The sequence below is a fragment of the Diadema setosum genome, chromosome 1 (assembly GCF_964275005.1).
Source record: "Diadema setosum chromosome 1, eeDiaSeto1, whole genome shotgun sequence".
NCBI classification, from domain to species: Eukaryota; Metazoa; Echinodermata; class Echinoidea; order Diadematoida; family Diadematidae; genus Diadema; species Diadema setosum.
The window spans coordinates 5,828,818-5,848,906 of record NC_092685.1 but is presented as its reverse complement, the minus strand read 5'-3'; the positions used below and the strand labels follow the sequence as shown (position 1 = coordinate 5,848,906).

The 20,089-nt window shown below is 38.7% G+C and overlaps 1 protein-coding gene across 3 annotated transcripts in view; it reads right to left on the bottom strand.

The window, feature by feature from the left end:
• The window catches only part of LOC140247002 (EH domain-binding protein 1-like), a 99,604-nt gene that overhangs the window by 26,302 nt on the left and 53,213 nt on the right, over window positions 1-20,089 (bottom strand). For all 3 annotated transcript variants that reach the window (XM_072326311.1, XM_072326323.1, XM_072326318.1), the window contains 8 exons: window positions 15,078-15,135; window positions 14,309-14,404; window positions 13,072-13,128; window positions 12,230-12,411; window positions 9,933-10,153; window positions 3,039-3,339; window positions 2,435-2,582; window positions 458-654 (listed from right to left, as the gene is read on the bottom strand). In XM_072326311.1, coding sequence (XP_072182412.1) covers window positions 458-654; window positions 2,435-2,582; window positions 3,039-3,339; window positions 9,933-10,153; window positions 12,230-12,411; window positions 13,072-13,128; window positions 14,309-14,404; window positions 15,078-15,135 — 1,260 coding nt within the window. The remainder of the gene's footprint in view (window positions 1-457; window positions 655-2,434; window positions 2,583-3,038; window positions 3,340-9,932; window positions 10,154-12,229; window positions 12,412-13,071; window positions 13,129-14,308; window positions 14,405-15,077; window positions 15,136-20,089) is intronic.

Below are 20,089 nucleotides of genomic sequence, written 5' to 3'. Positions count from 1 at the left end.
CATGAAACCTGCAGTATTTTTTGGCAAAGTAGAGCACAAAATACTGAAAAGAAAAGGGACAGATGGTATATCTGTAACACTATTATCAATTGTCTGGTTTTGTCTACCCCTTTGCCTGTGATTTCCATCATTCTACTGCTATCCATTTGATAGAGCATGCAACTTTTAATAAAAACAGAACTAAATGTATATCTCTATTCACGCATTTCATGTCTTCTTAAATCCACATAACATATCTTGTGGCATATTCAATATATATAACATACATCCATTAGAAATAATACGTACATCTGCTACAATCTGAATCAAACATTACAATAGTACACACCGTGAAAATTCAAACAGATGTCAATAAAATCCCCATAAACAAATGACAACTATCTTTGAATGATACTATCAGAAGCTGGGTAAAGTATAAATGAGAAGGACAAAACGGGAGAAAGAATCAGTTACTCACATTAAGTCTGGTCGATGTCTATTTATGATTGCACAGAAAGCGAGACCATTCCTCCACGAGGTGGTGAGATTTGTGACCTTGACCCCTCGATAACCTCTGGTGACCTCCTGACACCAGAGGAGGAGTTGTTGGCTGGGGGCGCTCTTGTTCAGCTTGGAACTATCCCCACTCTCCGAGACTTCATGCCGTCGAATGGGCTAGTTTAGAAGAGAGAATATACCAACCAATTGCATTATATCTATTCCATCTTGTCTGTGCAAATGCATCCTCAAAAAATACTATAAAGCTTGTAGGCAATATGTAAGATAACATCACTCTTGCTTTAATAGTTTGTGTTCAGTCAGGAAAAACATGAATTCTTAGATTTCTGACTGAGTATTTGCTACAACACAACAGTAAGCAAGGTGGAATACATTTGGAAAGCTTGAAATTGATAGAGAATTGAGCTTTGATTAGCAAAATTCTAGAGTAATATGTTTGTGTTTTATACAGATCCTGAGACAAGTCACTAATACAATGCTGCACGTAGAGCTTAAAATATACTGAACTCTACAGACTAGCAAACATCAACACATCACATATCATAAAACATAGAACACAACATGAACAATGAATCAACTTGTCATGCAGGATCTAGAACTCAATGGCAGAAAACACCTAACTCGGTTTATTTTGCCTTCAAAAATTCTGAAAATTCAAATTACCCAAATTATCAAAATCTTGATGGCTAACTAACTTATTTGAGCACAGATGCACTAAGTCTCAAGGTGAAATGGACATTTCTTTTCAAACTATCTTCCATGGACACTTACATAAAGCTGATAAAGAGGTTTTGTTACCCTTTCTGACAAACCCATTGAATATCAGCTGATGATGCCATTTGTACCTGGATGGCATGCCCTGTGTTCAAATTGAACATCCCACATTTAGACTTGCATGACAGCATCGTAGTTTCAACAGTTTAGTTTCAAGTTTTCTTGCATGCTTGCAGAAAATTTGAGGCATTTCGAATAAAAGCATGATGACAGGTCTACTCGGTAAAATGTATGTCACTTGGTACGAATTGAATGTTGTGACTATATGCACTATTAGTCCTGTCATTACACACTGGAGAGAGTCTTGTTTCTGTGTGTTTATTTGTTTCAGATGTATTTCAGGAATGTGTTACAAATGAGGACTGCAATATTTCAGTTTGTTGGATTATTGCTATCCTGCAGATATCGTGATTCAAAAATGATAGAAATATTTCAACCATGCAGCTGCCCAACCTTCTCTAAATTTCTCCATCATCACAATCACAGTGGTTGCCAAAATCCATGCAGGACGCACAAATGAATATGACTATCAACATCTACACACAGAGAACTCAGTAAAACTTGAATTTCATATTGCATTGTCTGGAATATGTGTAAGTTTCACACATCACTGTATGTGCATGTTTGTGTTACTGTTAGTGTGTGTTTGTAAGAATGTATATGCATAATATACCGGTGAGCTCAGTTAACTTCAGACTTACAAGAACTGAAACTCACAATTCATCATGCAAAATAATTCATGAAATTACAATAACACTTGCAGGCAGAACAAAATAAGCACAACCTGAACAATTGAGTACCTGAGGGAGTAATTACATTAGGGGGTAATGCAACCATTGTTCGCATGGATCAGACTACATGAGTATAACATAAAATGCAAATTAAGTAAGACTTCATGATAAACCTGGATGAGAACGAAATATTCAAAATCAAAATTTGGGGAGACTGACTGGGTCACAGCAAGGCTTGACAAAGTATCATGCCCATGCGGGTAAAGTTTGTGGGCATGCACACTTGACATGAGTGTTACCCAAAGTGGGGGACCTGGCCTCTCTATAAATTCCTTGCTCTCTACGTTCTCCATGGGCGTGGGGGATTGCGAATACGGCGCCATGACGACGGAAGAGGCCGAGTGAGTCGGGGACGGAGTGCTGCTACTTACAGGGTCACCGCCACCGCTGGTGGCAGCCGCACTGACCCAGCCGCCGTCCTTCTGCTTCGGGGGCTGAGGCGACGATGGCGATGAGTTGGTTCCTCCGTCATGGGGCGGCTGAGGAGCCTTGCGCTTTCGCTGCTTTTTGTCCGAATTCCTGGATAAACATTGGGAGACACACATTAAGCCCCAAAGTCATAGTTTGGTATTGGACCTTACGTCAGTACACAAGAGCAACACGCATTCATGTATGAGCTTGTATCTTACACTTACAATACGGATAGCATAACAGTTGTCTTAAATTCTTACAGTACACATTTACATTACCAGAGGTATCTGACCCACTGGAGGAATAAAAACGCTTGTACGAATGGTCAACTCAAACAAACTTGCAAAGTCTGAATAGAGTGGTAGTAATATTGTGCATTCTTTTATTCATAAAACACCCCATTGTTCTAACGAATGGATCGATATACCTCCTATCAAAGATGTCTTAATAAAGTTAAAATAAAGATAAAGTGCATATACATAAGAAGAACTACACTGCCATCTTCTCCACATCAAATCCTTTTAATAGACATAAACATTCTTGACGCATATGATGGCTCCTTACTCATCAGGGTCCAAAGCATCTGCAATAACGTAGGGTGCTCCAAAGTCTGATGAAGCGACTGGTGTACTGGGAGTCAAGGAAACAGTGGGCGTGGTCGAATCCGATGATGGTGAAATATCCTCTTCTTTGCTGTGGATCTCCCTCAACTGCTCCTGGTAGCGTGCTCCGCCGTCGTATTCGAAGTCGTCAAAGTCCCCACCATGTTCGTAGGAATCCTCGAGGGGATCTGCTGAATCGCTGTTGAATGAGCCATCCAGGTGAGTTGGTCGCCCCCGGGAAGTGCACTTCAAGAAAGGATCACCTGCAGGTGGATACCAAGGGAGAAATCGCACGTATGACTGAAACACAATCTAGATATTTAAAGAGGTGCTCCAAACAATGTATATGATGACAGGATTTAGATATAATTTACATACAAGGGGACTGCCTAATAATGACAGATATGAAAGGATATAAGTAATGCTGATTTCTAAAAAGGATTAGCTGATGCAGAGAGAAGATGAATGAATCCAAATACAAAGTAAATCAGGGCTTCAAACAAGTGATTATTTCTCTTCAACTTATGTCTAACTGCACAAAATGGCATGCGCATATTTAAACGTGTGAACACAGAAAAGAAATTGGGATTAAAGGCTCAGGATTCTCAAGCCACAAAAAAGTAGGAATTCTTTATTGAAATAAATCATAATAAAACAAGTGATGTTGGGTTTCATGATGAAGACGCAATATCTACAGTACACCAGATCTTTCAAAGAAAACTGAGGCTTCCCTCCCCCCCCCCCCCACATCATATACAAGTACCTCAACTCACTTTCAAAATCAACTGCTACGAATGTAGTCTTAATGGATGTTTACTTGATTGCAAGTAGTTTATGACAAGGTCATTGTATAATTGCAATGTGTGGCCTTCAGCAAATCAAGCAAACTCACTCCCATAGTGATTAATCTGACAAAAATTGGCAAACAAAACAATGAATTAAAAACAGAATTTCTGAGCAAAGGAAGGGCAGGGTCACTCATGAGTAGACAAACACATGGTAAATCTGTGCAATATGTAACCAGAATTTCTTTGCAGCCAGTATCAACATGCCTATAGTACATACAATTTCTAAACGTATGGTTTCAAATGGCAATGACTCATAATTTCAGATACAGCTTTGTGATTGCACTCACAAATTTTCTCAACAGAGGTTAATGATGCACTTGTGGTCAGCAAAGAAGCAGTGGAAATACCCATAACTGGTTGCCTTAATGGGCAGCAAAATGTCAGACAAACTTGCTGGTTCGAAAACCAAAGAATTCCAGCCAGCAGCATGAAACATTATGGTTTTAATTGACTGCAGCATGCAGGCAGCTTGAATGAGTCTGGCTTCTCACATAAACAATATATATTGCTTTCAGTACAAGTCTCCAATTACTTTTAAATGAAGTTCATTTAATCTTGACCATTGACCCCAGGGACAGAACTTTAACCTTCTTTAAAGGGTGTGTACAGTTCTAGTCGAGGTGAGGATTAAGCTTTTAACATTTTGCGAGATATTCAGAAACCACTCTATGAGATGTCAAAGAGCTTGCAATTCCAAGGGGTATCAAAAGTTTATTTGATGAAAGTTGATTTTGAAATGGCTGAGATATCGAAAAACAAGGTTAAACAAAGAGATCTTAATAAAAGGCGTGGCCTGTCGCCTTTTATTATTGTCACTTTTTTTGGATATCTCAGCCACTTGAAAACCAATATTCATCAAATAAACGTTGAATCCTTAGTATTACATGCTCTTTCATATTTCATAAGAGGTTTCTCATTATCTCACTTAGGAATGTTCAAAACATGAATCCCCACCTCAACCAGTACTGCACAGTCCCTTTAGTATGACTTGTTCATAATTTGCTGAGATTACAGGTAGATTTCTAGCAAAGTACAGTGACCTTTGACCTTAAAATTTGGGACCGCACCCCTATTACTTCATTTCGCTAATTGTGTATTTAATTCAATCTCTCCTGCTTTATCAGCATTCTCTGCTGAAGTTTTGGCAAAAAAAGAATATATATATCTTTAACCAATGTGCAGTGATTCAGCCTATTTGTATATCAAAAAGCATACCTGGGCAAAGAAAAAAAAATCTGTGACAGCGTTACTGATGCTCTGCTACCAATAGTTCTCACAGAGCTAACCAAGTCATAAGACCAATGGCAACCCTCCCATATCTCTTTTGACCCTTTTTGAGCTTGTTACAGCACACTCAAAGGACAAAGCCTTCCTCTATCATTTTTGTATACCTATCACTACTTGTGCAATCAAAAGGTATGTTCTTCACACATTTTACATATCAGTGACACTCATACAGATTTGTATGCCTTAGCCTGAGCTCATCTTACTCCTTCTCCTCCCTTCTCTCCTCCCTTTTCTCTTCTCTTTCTCATTGCTCCCATTCCTCTTTCACCCTTCCCTCTATCCCCCGCTCCTGTTTCTATGCTTCTTGCTTCCTCCCTCCCTCCCTGTTCTTTCATGCTCCAAGAGAGAAGTGTGCTGCACTTTTGGACCACTTGTTTTCCCTCCCACTCCTGAAACTTGAGCTGTGGGGCTCGGTGTTCAGCGGTGGGAGGCAGGGGGTGTCACCTTGGCCATGCCAGTTATCTGGCTGCTTAACCATGGGTTTGTGGGGCACCCCACACGAAAGTTTAGATCAAAATGTTACACACACACACATACACACAAGCAAAAACAAAACAAAACAAAACAAAACCCAACAACAACAACCCAAGACAGACAGACAGACAGAAGGGAAAAATGCACTTTTTGTCACTTTCCCCATTCTCTTTGGACCTATTCATCCACATTACTGAATTATTTTGTGAATGGAATGAAAGTGCAAGTTTCTTCATAAAGATACTTTATGAGGAAAGCTGTACTTTTTGAGTAGCCTTATACTTCAAAAAGGAATAAAGTATTGATCAGTAACATTCAATGCACTACTAGTATGTTACTACACATTTGATGCACGGGCATGAGCGGAATAGTGAAAGTGTTTTTGTACAAGTGAACTTTGGAATGGTTGAAACCTTCACACTGCTTTTCAAAGGTTTTAAACCTCTTCAAGAGTAAACATGACTGCACATATGCCTCTGCATGATATGGTTTACATAGCAGGAGCATTTACACTGATGGCATGGTTAAATCAATTCTTATTTTCTTGTGTCAGGTAACTCCATGAAGAGAAAAGATGATCTAGCCCAAGAGAGTATACAACTATACAATGCACTAATATCATCATGCATGACATGTGCAATCACATTCCTGTCATTGTACTTAATGCACAACTGTGCTATGAGAGATATTCCAAATATACATACAATTTGCAATCTCAACTGTCTTGTAATTCTGTCAAATTTGTTCTTAAAAGAAATCATCACCTAGTTACTTGTGTCATGATTGCATTGTGTGCTACAGCAGGAAAAAAATTAATTACAGCATTCAAAGTTTCCTACACATAAATGACAAGTCCTAATGAGTTCACTTTAGACTAGCTCACTTAAAGTTTCACAATCTTCAAGCAGTACTTCAGCTGTTTTTGAAGAGCTGCCTACTTCATGTTTACTTCCCCATCAAATTGTGTCTTAATTGCCTCTGATAATGCTTACAAATATCTGAACATAGAATGTCACAACCATTCTTTATCTATTTCTGATGTGATATTCATAATCACAGTTATTCTTTACTTCAGGGCATAGGAGAAGCTAGGTGCTGAACGCAGCACAGGAGATTGACTATCGGGAGATTAGCGGATAATTCAATAAATCTGAAAACACACTGGTTTGGGAAGAGCTCGATGGTAGGGATTTGTGACAAGAGTTTGGGGGTGTTACCGCTGCCTCCAGCTAGAAGCTCCATTCATTCCGCTGCTGAGGGGGGAAAAAAATCAACACAGAGTAAAAAAAGAAAGAATAGAAAAGAAGATTGACTAGCTCACATATAAAAAGAGAAAGAAATGAAAGGGAGAGAGAGAAAAAGAGAGGTGGAAGAAGGGGAGAGAGAAAAAGGCCTAAGATGGACAGGAGTGAAAAATGGTAGAAAATGGGAGAAGCGAAGATTTTCAATCAGGAGTGATAATAGGTGAATAGCCATTAAGATTGGGTCCAGTGGACAGTGGCCATAGAGCATTGACCCAATGGGAAACGGGGGCTGCAAAGCTGCTTTGGGAGCAGAATCACCCATTGTGACCATTGTCCAGTCCATCTATGGTCAGCACAATGACCAAACTCCAGTCAAGAGACAAAGAACACGATCTGACACATTGTCCGCTTTGTTGGCTCAGTTGTAATTCTACTTGAGAAGCAGGGAGAGTTGGAGGGGGGGGGGAATGAATTTTACCACTAAAAGGAGTGCTGAAAAGGGAGAATCATAGCAGGCAAAAATCCTTCCCCTCAGATGAAAAGGAATGCAAGAGAGAGATAGAGAGAGAGAGGGAAAGAAAATAAACCAACGCCTCTTGCTCCTTTGATTGGACTCATCTATTCATTAACTCAGGGCCTGTGTGAGGAGACATCAACACAATGGCACATGGCTTGGGCCGATTGCGTAATGTCGCTCTGGCCATTGTGCGAGGCTGCTTAAATCTCTCCAATTCAATGCACTGACTCACAATTTGGACTTTCACTCACCCTGTTACAAACCCAGCGCACCCCTTTCTTATTCTTCAGTCTCTCCTTTTTTTTTTTCTTTTTTCTTTTGCAATTTTTGTTGCAAATTCTTTTGTAGAGTTGAAAGAGGGAGAAAGTGCATCATGGGGTGACTAGAGTTTTGTCTCCAAGATTCGCCCCCACTTTTTTTTTTTAAACTCCTGATAGGCAACCACAATAAATGAGGGACCTAAGTAAGAAATTACAGACACTCCACAGATTATGAGGTGAAAAACCCTCTTAATCAGAATTATCACAGGATGCATAGATGAACCAGCTGTCCTCTAGAGCTCCTTGAGATTGTAACAATAAACATTCAAAGAGTTTGGAAATGTAACAGACATTTGTCCCACTTGTAGTCAAGACTCTCCGCATTGTGATTACTATTCTCATTGGATGGAATTGGACTTTTTTCCCTCATCCAAGAGACACTGCTGTCATCATGACGTGGATGATAATAAGAATAAAATAATGCCAGTAATTATACAATTTGAACAGGTTAATTTAGATAAAAACAATGTTAATAATCCATCATCATTCTCATCAAATTATCACAACTTTGTTATCAATATTGCTGTCATTATTATAAAATACAATCAATTGTTACCATTATTACCATCATCACCATCATCATACAACATCTATATCAACAATCCAATCTAAGCCTTTAATGCGATAATACAATCCCGGTTTTCTGCTGCTGGCAGTAAGCTTGCCTGAGACTTGCCCAACATGGCATTAATGAATGCATGCAAACTGATTCCAAGCACTGAAATTCATTGAGGTATGTACCAATGGATGGAATACCATCTCTCCAAGTCCTCAGAGGAAAAATGGCATTGAAGTCGAAACATTGGTAAATCGACCTATAACCTATATTGAAAGCTCGTCTAGGATTTCATTTGAATGATACATGTAGACACCCACAAAAACCCAAGTGCCGTATTTCTCACAGTCACACACACGCACACAGAAAGTTCTGTACAACCATATGTTAATTGGATGAGGGTGGAATTAGTCCCATTTCTGAAAAGGAGTATAAATTAGAACTGGCAAATATTTGCCATCCATTATTGAGGCTGCAGCGACTGTAGAAGGAAGAGCGAAAACTGGATTGCGGGGTATCTCATCAGTCTCGTCAGCTTGTGAAAATGGGGCTGAATGGAAGGAGTCCGAACTGGTCATCTCTGCCTTCACACGCCCCCCTGGCTCAAGTCTTTGAAATCTGCGGGGGCCATTCCCCTGCTGCCTCATTAATTATTCATGGGCCCTTTGCAGCGGGGTCCAAAACAGCAGCAGGCACCGATTTGGGCTTTCACAAAAACAGATCAATATGGAATTTGGAACAGAGGGACGCTGGAACTGCCGACATGGTATGTGGTAGAACAGACAAAAGATGGGTGGTTCAAAAACAAACACTTGTTTGTAGGTTTGTTTCAGATAGCATAGAAGATAAGGAAGAAAAATAACCTTGAAAAAAGATTGGCAAGTTTCCACCAAAGACATTTGGGCAAATACCATCCACAAGTAAATACATGTATCCAAATAAAATTCTACGAAAATGATTTATAATATGAATTATAAGATGTTGTTTCAATTTTTATAGAAATTATCTTCTGGAATTTGGCATGCAATATTTTCTTTTGGAAGGTGGAGAAGAGGAAAAATCGGTACAAGAAGAAGATTGGCAAGGCTGTACTTTTGCCTTCTTTGAAGACAGCTGTGAAAATGTTACTCCAGAGACACCACACCATTAATAAAACCTTTATTTTCACTAATACTGCTGGCATCACCATTCTAACATCATCTACAACATCATTTCCCATCATTTCCATCACCGTCACTATCACTGTTATCATCAACACTATGATTATCATTTAAATGGTTATCACCACCATTACAATTTTTACTTCTCATGAATATGAAGTATGTCATTTCCAACACTAGCATCATCATCACCACCGTCAATATCTTCAACATCTGGCCACCATTTTAATATCACCATTTTCATGATGATCATTCAAAAAGAGACAAAAACATGTCATTTATTACACACAATGCCATCATCATCATCATTATCACCAACAGCATAATTATCACTACGTTCATCATCAGAATTATCATCTCTCATTCCCACAACATCTAAAAGAAATTTATACATTCATGTTTACATTGTTAATGCAAGTCATCACTGCATATTTCATCTTTTATCTTCACCTGTGAATTCTTCCTCTTCAAGGGCGTCTAACGCACTGAATGGGTCGTCCCCATCATTGTCCGGTACCATGAAGGTGTACTGACTGGTCAGCTCCGAGATCTTCTCCGACGTCAAAATCTCCCTGTCAAACTCGTCGTCCTCGTCCTCGAAGTCGTTGAGGTCGGCAATGTCGGGCTGGTGGAAACTCAGAATACTGGCAAGACTCTGCATGTCGTCATCCCTGTATGACCAAATTTGAAAGAGAGCATGTGGTGTACATCACAAAATTCACACAAATTGCCAGATTATGAAACAACAACAACAATGGGGGGAGGGGAGGAACAATAGTGCACAATACCTAAAACAAATAATAAACTGACATTGGTCTAATAAACATAGTTGATAATGATTAAAAATGATGTACATCAAAGAGAGGATAACTTTCATATTGAAAACTACTCCATGGGAGGGGATGGAGTCTCAATAATCTCTTCTGTGTTTATAGTGCACTGTCTGATTCCAATTCATGTAATTCATAAATAATAATCAAATCATGTGCATGTGCACTCTGGTATTTGTACATAAACTGCATCAGGAATAGTACAAGTTCAGACCATAGGGAGAAAATCCATCTAGACTATGATGGACAGTAGAATTACCCTTGGTATTCCAAATAAATAGGGCATCTACCCTATTGATATATAATATGTGTGTGTTTACATCCTGGCCCTTCATACCTAGGGTAGTTATCATTGGTGTCGGAAGGGCATTGATACAAAAGAGTTTGTCGTGCCTGACTTGCAATATGAGCACAATTTTATTCTCCCAATTCAACTTATACATCTATAAAAGGTACCATGGGAAAGAGAGAAAAAGATACACTTCTATTGATTCAAACAATGTGCATTTGTCCTTCCACAAATTCTGCACTTTAAATCGCTCCAATCCAATCAAATGAGGTGTGATGAGAAGGTTAATACTGAATACCTACTTTCCTTGGGTGACAGAAGGAGGGTGTGGGGTGGGGTAGGGGTGGTGACATGAACAATATCAAATATCTCATATTAAATACCACTGAAAAGTGAAATCTACCGAGTCAATTCAATAATACACAGCTTTCCTTGGCACTATTCACTTATTCAGAGTCGGCTGCATTTTTAAAGTGGATTCTTTTTTTTTTTTAATGATCACTGTGCACAGGTAAAAAGCCTAAAGTACATAACTCTTGCTAATATTTCATTTATTTATTTATACTGCATTAATGAGGTGAAAACATGAACAATTTCCATTGAAAAATCCTGAACATAAGCAAATCCCTCATTTTTCAGAGTGCACAGAGTATAATTGGGGTGGGGTGCCATTTCATGAACAAACAGGCATTTCGAGCACCAAAGAAGAAAGTCAACCCTTTAAATCCTAACCATACCTTATCCACAGACTGCAATTAGTGGATTAGTGGTGTAGGCAGTCACAGCCTCACACAAATTACAGAGAGCACAGCAAATAATCGGCTAAATCCTCAGCTTGCGTAAATCTCCATCAGAATAAATGTCTAAATCATCCCAAGATACAACACAGAAGTAATGCCCGAACAAAGGATTATATACAAGTATGCCATTAAAGCTACAAATCACTGAATTTTCCTTCTTGTTGTCATGGCGATGGGGATCTGATGTGGTGAGCCATTATATGGTACAGGTGTCTCATGTGTTCACATTAAACTAATCTGAGCAGTTTTTTCCTCTGATCTATACTGATGGTGAAACTGTTAAAATTTAAAGTGATATGACACTTCTTGTTAGGGTGAAACTTAATGAAAGGAGTCTCATCAAACAATAAGAAGGATAGATTTTGCATAATAATTGCACAAAAAAAAAGGTTTTGCTTACAAATGCATATTACATATAAGATGATAATCATATCATCTCAAAACTCCTCCCACTGGTTTGAACTTTGAAGATAATATTTAACTCCACAATACTTTATGACATATGAAGGATATAATTTATCTTTTTTTTAATACTTTGAAAAGGGACCTGTAGTACAGCTTGCATTCAGGTGAAATGGAAGATTTGAGGGGTGACAACATTATCATCTAACCTACAATTGCTCTTGTGGTAAATATCACATTTTTTTTGGGTGAAAACAAGTGAAATTTTGAAATTAAATGACTTTCTCATGTAATGTTTGAATTCAGTGAAGCCTCTTCCATTCAATTCACATCAATTTTACTGAAGTAATTAGAGTCGCTTTAAACAGGCACCAGGGAGATAACTATTTTGACAATGATGAGATGATGATGAATGATGTAACTCACGTGGCTGCTCCCTCCCTCAGGAGCATACAGGAGACGGTAAGCTCCAGGGAGGCGCTGACGATCTTCTTGCTGACCGCCTTCAGCTTGATCCGCTGGCGCTCCTGGGTGGGCACCATGCTGGCAAAGTCCTTCATGTTGATGACCCCCTGGGCCAGCACCCGCCGCTTGCCCTTCTTAGCCTCCTAGCAATGAAAGCATACACATACAAATTTGTACATCAAACAACTTTGTCACATGTCATCTTAGTCTTCCCCCTGCATATCATATCACAAGATAAGTCCGCAACCAATTTATCTGCAGCATCTAATAAAATAAATAAACCAAAACATCACAAAACACAGGAAAAAAATCATTTCTCTCATAATCAATTTGATACAATTAATCAATTCAATTTAATCACATGAATATCACTCCTTAGCCATCCTACAGACTTGTAATGTGCCATTGATCAAAGTGACCATCATTTATGTGTCTTCATCATTCATCTACAGCTACTAGTGATTTCTTTTGTATATAAAGACATTACTATATTAAACATGCTTTACAGAGGGCACATTTTTTTTATATTTCTTTCATTTCTTTATCTAAGTTTCACGGGAAAAAAGTGATATTGTACATTAGGAGCAGCATCACACAGGGAAGTGAAATAACCAACTTTCTACAAAGAGGTTGTACACTATGATAGATTTACATCACTGGCTTTTCCACCACATTGTGCCTCAGATACTTTTCTCTGAGCTGGAGGTATTTATCTGCTTTTCATCTAGTACAGCACAATGCCATTCATACCAAAAAATGTTGACTACAACCAGAGCAGAATCATACGGGAATATGATACTTACATCCTCTATGACAAACAGCCACTCTTTGTCTTCAAACGGGGCATCAGCTCTGTTTTCCTGCAAAAAGGAAAAGAAACCATATTTTTCACCATCTCCAAACATCAACTGATCACAAGAATGATGACTCACAGAATAGTGCAGTCCACAATCCATTGCAAACTAATTGAAACACTTGCTATGTATATACGAACGACTACGTCTGCATTTAAAGTCCTCATTAGCAAACTCCCAAAACCACATAATGCAAAATGAAAATAAAACAGAAGAACAGTAGACAAGATTACTTCTCTTTTTCACACTACTTACAATTTATGGCACAATTTGCAAAATTTCAAATACAAGTTAACTTCAAGACTGCTTTATTAATGAGAACGTTAATCAATATTCTTACAATCGGCTATCACAAGCAAAGTTTAATATACCTGTAATGTCTCTTATAATGGGCAGTTATAACCAGATAATACCCAGCCTTGACATATAGGCCCGAATTCACGAAGGTGGTACAAATGAAACCATGGTTTAAACCATGGACAAAAACCATGGAGCGCCAAGTGTCGCATGGAATATTTCTTTACGAAATCGGTCATTTCGTCCATGAAATGATTATTTTGTAACGAAATGTCAACATTTTGTAACTAAATGAACATTTTGTCCACGAAATTATAATTTCGTTAAAGAAACGGTCATTTTGTTGATGAAATGACAAATTTCGTAACGAAATATTCTGTGCGACACTTGGCGCACCATGGTTTTTGTCCGTGGTTTAAACCATGGTTTCATTTGTACCACCTTCGTGAATTCCGGCCATAATGTCTGTTATCATGTATGAGATGTAAATGTGGTTGTCTGTTAGCCAGACCATGCAATGAAACATTTTGTTATATCAAATGGGTTAGTCAAATACCGGTTAGTGATTGGCTAAACACAGTCACGTGATGGAGGCACATTCGTTATTGTATTTGTCAGGGGAGACTTATTCATTCAAGTTAGCTTATTATGTAAACTTTTCAAATTACTTTTCCATTTCGCAAACTATCATGTAAACTTTCTCTACTTCACTTAATGATGCGGTGTGAGTCGAATGGCTCGCCAGACATGGCAGGTTCATTTTCATGGCATTGTACATCCTTTCACAGACTCACAACAACAAGAGCAACAGCAACTTGTGGCAAAGGTTCATTCACCGGTAGACTACAGCCAGCGTGGTGTTATGGGCACCCAGCATGATGCCACTCACCTTAAACAAAGTGACAGTAATCTCTAGGTTCTCTGGCACTGTCCAGGTCACTGTCCCCTTGTATGGCTCCTTGATGCCGGGCACCCACTTGTGAAGCTGAAAACAACAACAACAACATCAACAACGTCAGTAAGAACAATAAGGAAACAAACTGGACGAGGTCAGAACCAAGCCAGTCCTTCATGGACCATGTCCATTGCAAATGGTTGGTTTTGCTCATTTTACCCTGCGGTCATTCCTATGTGACAGATGGCAGTACATCCTCAACGACAAAAAATTGATTCAATTTGACATAACACACATTTCACAGGAATGATCAATTGAAGATATTGTTACATTTTCTGAAACAAGTCATTGAAGCATTGAAGAATTGACTAGGATGACTTTGTTGGCTCAAAAACTTTTCCAAACACAGTTTAATAATGATGAGGAAACATATAAACTTTGTATATCAATAATGGACTGTTCTTGGCATCACAACCCAAGTCACTAAATCCACTACATATAAAAGTAATGACACTCTGGGATTACTGGACAGAGAATGTAGCACACGTTGAAACATATTATTTCCCCTCTACAATAAGAAGCAGTCTATCTAACAGATACTACCAATCTATCCACAGTATTCGCATCTTGCTTGGGCAACGAAAATCAGCATCTTCCAAATTTGATAGCAAATTAATCAAAACTTCTCCTATGAAACGTAAGGAGTGACAAAGAAACAAAAAATTTGGTAATTGTTGATGAGAATACAAATTTCCAGTATTACCTCTGTAGATTTCTTCCGCCCTCTCCTGGTCCATATCACACAAAGTTTGTCTGGTTGCCTACAATGGAGTAAAACAAGAATACACACAATATGATCAGGATCAAATACAATACAGACATTGATTTGACCATATATATTTTCTCTTGTAGATTGTCTATTTTGTCGAGTCAAATCTCTTCATCTACTTCCGTGGACAATTTCCTGCTCCTTTTAAACCTTGACTCACTGTCAAAAGCTGTTGATTGAAAACGTTTAGTCTAATAAATGCTGCTTTGTAACATCTTTGTGACAGTTAGGATAACAGATAATAAGTTGTTGGCAAAATTATGTCAGGCTGTGGAAGGATAGCATTGGAAAAAAATACAACCATCATGCAACATCTGTCACACACATAATCTGTTAAAAGTCAAAGACAGGGGGGGGGGGGGCTTCAATCTACGTGTACATTGGAATGTCAGCTCATGAATTTCAAGTGGGGTAGAAGTCTCCATCATAGTAATTTTCATAAGCCCTGAATAATCAACACCTTTCTGAGTCGTGAACATAATGTGGTACAAAGAAAAATGAAGAAATTAAGCAGGGACAACTTTGTCACTTTCTCCATCACCGCATATTGTAAACAAAAGTGAAGATGATTTTTCTAAATGGATGAAATGCCAAATATTTACAATCTCACACAAATCAGTTTTTCTGTCTCAACTCTCTCTCTTCTCTCAAAATGCACAGTGGAAACACAAAAGACAAGGCACAACTAAGCAGCTATAGTTTAGTAGTACTAATCTCAGAGTGAGACTCTCAAATTCATGCACGCCAGTAAAAGCTGCTGTATCAACTACGCTAAGGACTTGAGTAGTTGATAAGACATGGTATTATCGGTAATGCACAGTCAGTTTCAACTGGTTGCTGAAGATAATAATATCTGGGAAGCTTTCGACATGTAATACTTGATAATCAGGTTTAGCGGACTCACTGAATAAACGCCATGTGAAGTTCTAATTGTCCTAATTCACATGTTTGCAAACAGACAATGAAATAGAAGATTTTTTTTTTTTTTTTAAGACAAGTCCATGGAAGAGGGACTTAAGTCTTAAAAAGACTGAAACTTTGATAGGATTTGCACACAGTGTGTACACACGTGTCCCACCATGCAAGTAGGATGTGGCCACAGAGGGGCCGAGTCTATTAATATGGGATGAGAAGTTATCAGCTGAGGATATGCCATGCCTAATTCTGACACAAAGTGCTAACACTATTTACCCCATCGCTTAGCAGTAATCACAAACCACACTCTACCCTCACCTGCGCTAATTTCCCTTTTCTCTCCTTTGTGTATGTGTTTGGACCAATTTCAAAGCACAAAGGACGTCAAGTCACACATTCCCCAATGGACAAAGAACAAACCTGGATTAACATATTGTGATTCCTTCAACAATCATCACCACAGCACATGCTATAAAGTGGAGCATCTGAGTGTTTCCTTTTGAATCAAATTTACAATTGTACCTCAGCAGTGGAAGCATGCAATAAAATGGTGAAATTAATTTCTTGGAATTAACTTTGTCTGTGGGTGCATCAATGGCTACTTTTTATATATTTTTTTTTTTACCATCCCTACACAAAATCTTCTTGCTTTGTCCCCTGAATGAAGGAAGTGAGTCAGAAATGATTTGTATATCAAGAGCCAAATAACTAGCTTAAATAAAGCGACAAGAATTTACCAGCTCTTAAAACATGCTTTCGCGGAGCAAATTATATGCAGTTCTTGAAATTATTGTGGAAGGTTATGTTAGCTTTAATAATAAACACATGAGGGAGACACATCATACTACCCATGAGCTTATTTAATAAGTAACTTTGTGTGATTGCCATGGCTGTCTAATGGTTTTAGATGACTATATAAATTGTCACTTCATCATTTCATTCACAGACATAATGTAGCAAAGATGCTCAGTCTGTAGGTCAGGTCCGTTTGTCAATCTGTCAGATATTTCCATTGGGCCAGTAGAGCCCAAGTCCTCGGTGCAAGAATTTGGTCTTTTGAAGCAACAATCCCCATCAGGATTTTGTCAAGACACGCCTGGCTGATCTGCCAAGCTCTGGCTGACTACTGCTACAAAGGCCCTTGCAGAGTATTACCAGGGATATGTTACATGACAATGGTAAATTCATCTGATAAGAAGCGGGATAAAGCAGATTTCTGCCTGTCAAAAAGATGAGATGGAAAATCTTCTTAGCTGTTAAGATTATTCCAGTATTAATCTTTTGTCATGACGTAACTTCAGACACCCCTAGATGCGTCATCAAAAGAGAAAAAAAGAAAGAAAAACGGCTCTGCAGGGAATTGTTTTCTTTTTCTTTATTTTGAGGCCTCTTGAATAAATCAAGCCCAAATTAGCTGCTTAAACCATCTCCTTTACAGTTAACAGTTACAGGCTAATTCCCAAAGATGCAAGTACAAATGTACCAGTCTCTTACTGAAGTGACTTTCTCGTCATGGCCCTGCTCTTTGCTGTGCTGTGAGATTAATTGGCTTATCATTCTCAATCACATGAACATACAGCTTTTTTGATGACTTGATGACTTATTGATAAACAAACTGTCATAGTCCTTTGCTTGTCCGATCATTTTTTTTTTACTTTAATTTCACCGACTTGTGAATCAAAACATACTTTTGTTTGATTTCAGTGGAATTAAACATGTTTTTTTTTTGACAATAACTGTACCAGACTATATTTCTGACATTCAACATCATGCCTGTGCCCATCATAACATAATGTGTTGCAATGCCACACGTCTGACAGGATTAGCATTTCACAATCCCAGTATCAGAACACATTAAAAACTTTCTGGAAGTTTTCATATGCTTGCAACAACAAAAAAAAAAAAAATGACAAAAAAGAAATACTTGATTGTAAAATACAGCTTTCACTCCAGGCTGTGCTTACTTAATATTCATTTGTTTTTGTTATATTTTCATGTTCACTAAATGTGCATGAACATCTGTAGCAAATGGCTACAGATTTTGTATTCTATTCACTGTTAGAAATAGCTAAGTGAGCCCTAAAGAGAAAGGTAGGTCTTTAGGTCATTACAAAATTCAATTTGCTTCTATGGGGCAAACATCTGCTTGGGTTTTCAAACGGACGCCGCACCAGGAGAAGGCTTCTCAAATGCCATGACACCTTTAGAAGTTGACAATGCCATAATAGCAAGTGGTCTAGATTAGCCCAGGTGTTGTCGATTGTTGAATGATTGACAAATTGACAAGCAGTTTCCGAAATGCCGCGCGGCACAGAGCACCTCGCTGTTGACACACACTGAACCAATGGGTTTCGCGGTCGATGCGAGGTCTTTGGGAATGTCACGACCACTTGCAACTGTATACAGGGCCGCCGACACTTAAGTACAATACACTTGCGGATACATTTCGGCTGAGCGTGCCGTATTACAAACTAACGTTTCTGGCGCGTGAATGGCGGACAGATAATTGTAAAAATAATTGGCCAAATGGAATTTTTTTGTCCCTCAAGAGACAATTAAAGAGAAAAAAATGGAGCTAGTCAATACTGAATTGACGTTTCAACTGGTTATCCAACCCCCCCCCCCCTCCATTACATCCACCTTCTTCGGCATAGCACATTGTAAAAGCAAAGGAACTTTGTGGAAATAGAACACGTGGGACTAGGCAGTGCCTTATGCACCCTCAGGCTAGGCTGAAATGTGTTCAGCCTTTACAAAGGTAATCCTCGCTGGTCTTGTGTAGGCACACCAAGTTGTCTCGAAGAACAACCCAAGCATACAAATGAAGTTACAAGCACCACGAAAAGCTCCCAACTCTTTCTCGGGCGGTGTCCCGTTTTCCCCTCTTACCTATTCCACCCCCTCCCCCCCCCCCCCTTATCTTTTTTCTCTTTTTTTTTTCACACCTTTCCTACAGTAGCAATGAATCCCACAGGCATAAGCTGCAAATTACTCCCTTCTTTCTTGCCCAATGTCAGGGATATTTTGCGCTTGCTCCAAGCGATACTTCCATGAATGAAAGAAACCCTTCACTTCACAGGTACATCGCAGGAATGTGTCAACACAGGTGTCTGGCACAATGGCCCACTGCTCTGCCATGATTAATAGACCTCAATACACCTCCTGTATGTCCACAATGGGTGTGAACACAGTTACAAAACAAAGGAGGCCGAGACCATTCTCGACAGATCAAAATACCTTCAACTGACCACTTATTTTCAGAGCGCAGTGACATCAGGACAAAACAAGCAACTCTCTGTCACCTCAAAGACGATACTGAAGGGTATAATGAAGCATTAAATTGCAGTAACTGCATGTAAACTTAAAAAATGAAAACAAACAAACAAACAAGCAAACAAGCAACTATTGTCCAGCCAAACTGATTATATGACCTTGTCACAGAATTGATGGCACTTCACCATACAGGAATCAAATACAGCAGTGACATTTTCAGGTCAGGATCACACTCATTACTGAGCATTTCAGATGTCCCCACTCACATACTCATATCCCTGAACAAAAATAACCCCTAGTAGTGTACATGCAATCACAATTTGGTGCACACACATACACACACCCACACACACCACAATAGACAAATCACTGTCAGTATGGTATTGTTGATTGGTCTTTGCATGGATTCCTTGCCACAGCCTCACTGCTTACTCATGATTTGACATCTTTCTTACATACAAGAGAGGAATAAGGGGAACAAAATGACATTTATATTTAAAACTGGGGAAGAGAAACACACAAATCTAACATAGCTGAAATACCTTTAGAAGATATCATAGTGAAATGAGTGTGTGCTTTAGATAACAACATTTTTAGTGTACTATCATATATAGATATTAAATCACTTTGGTCACAGACTTTCAAGCTGAGGTTAGATAATCTACTTGCTCACCAATATCAAAGCTAACTACAGCTTCCTTTATTTAGTGCCTCTTTACCAAAAACCAATTTTATCATTCTGAAAATTGTCCATGAAT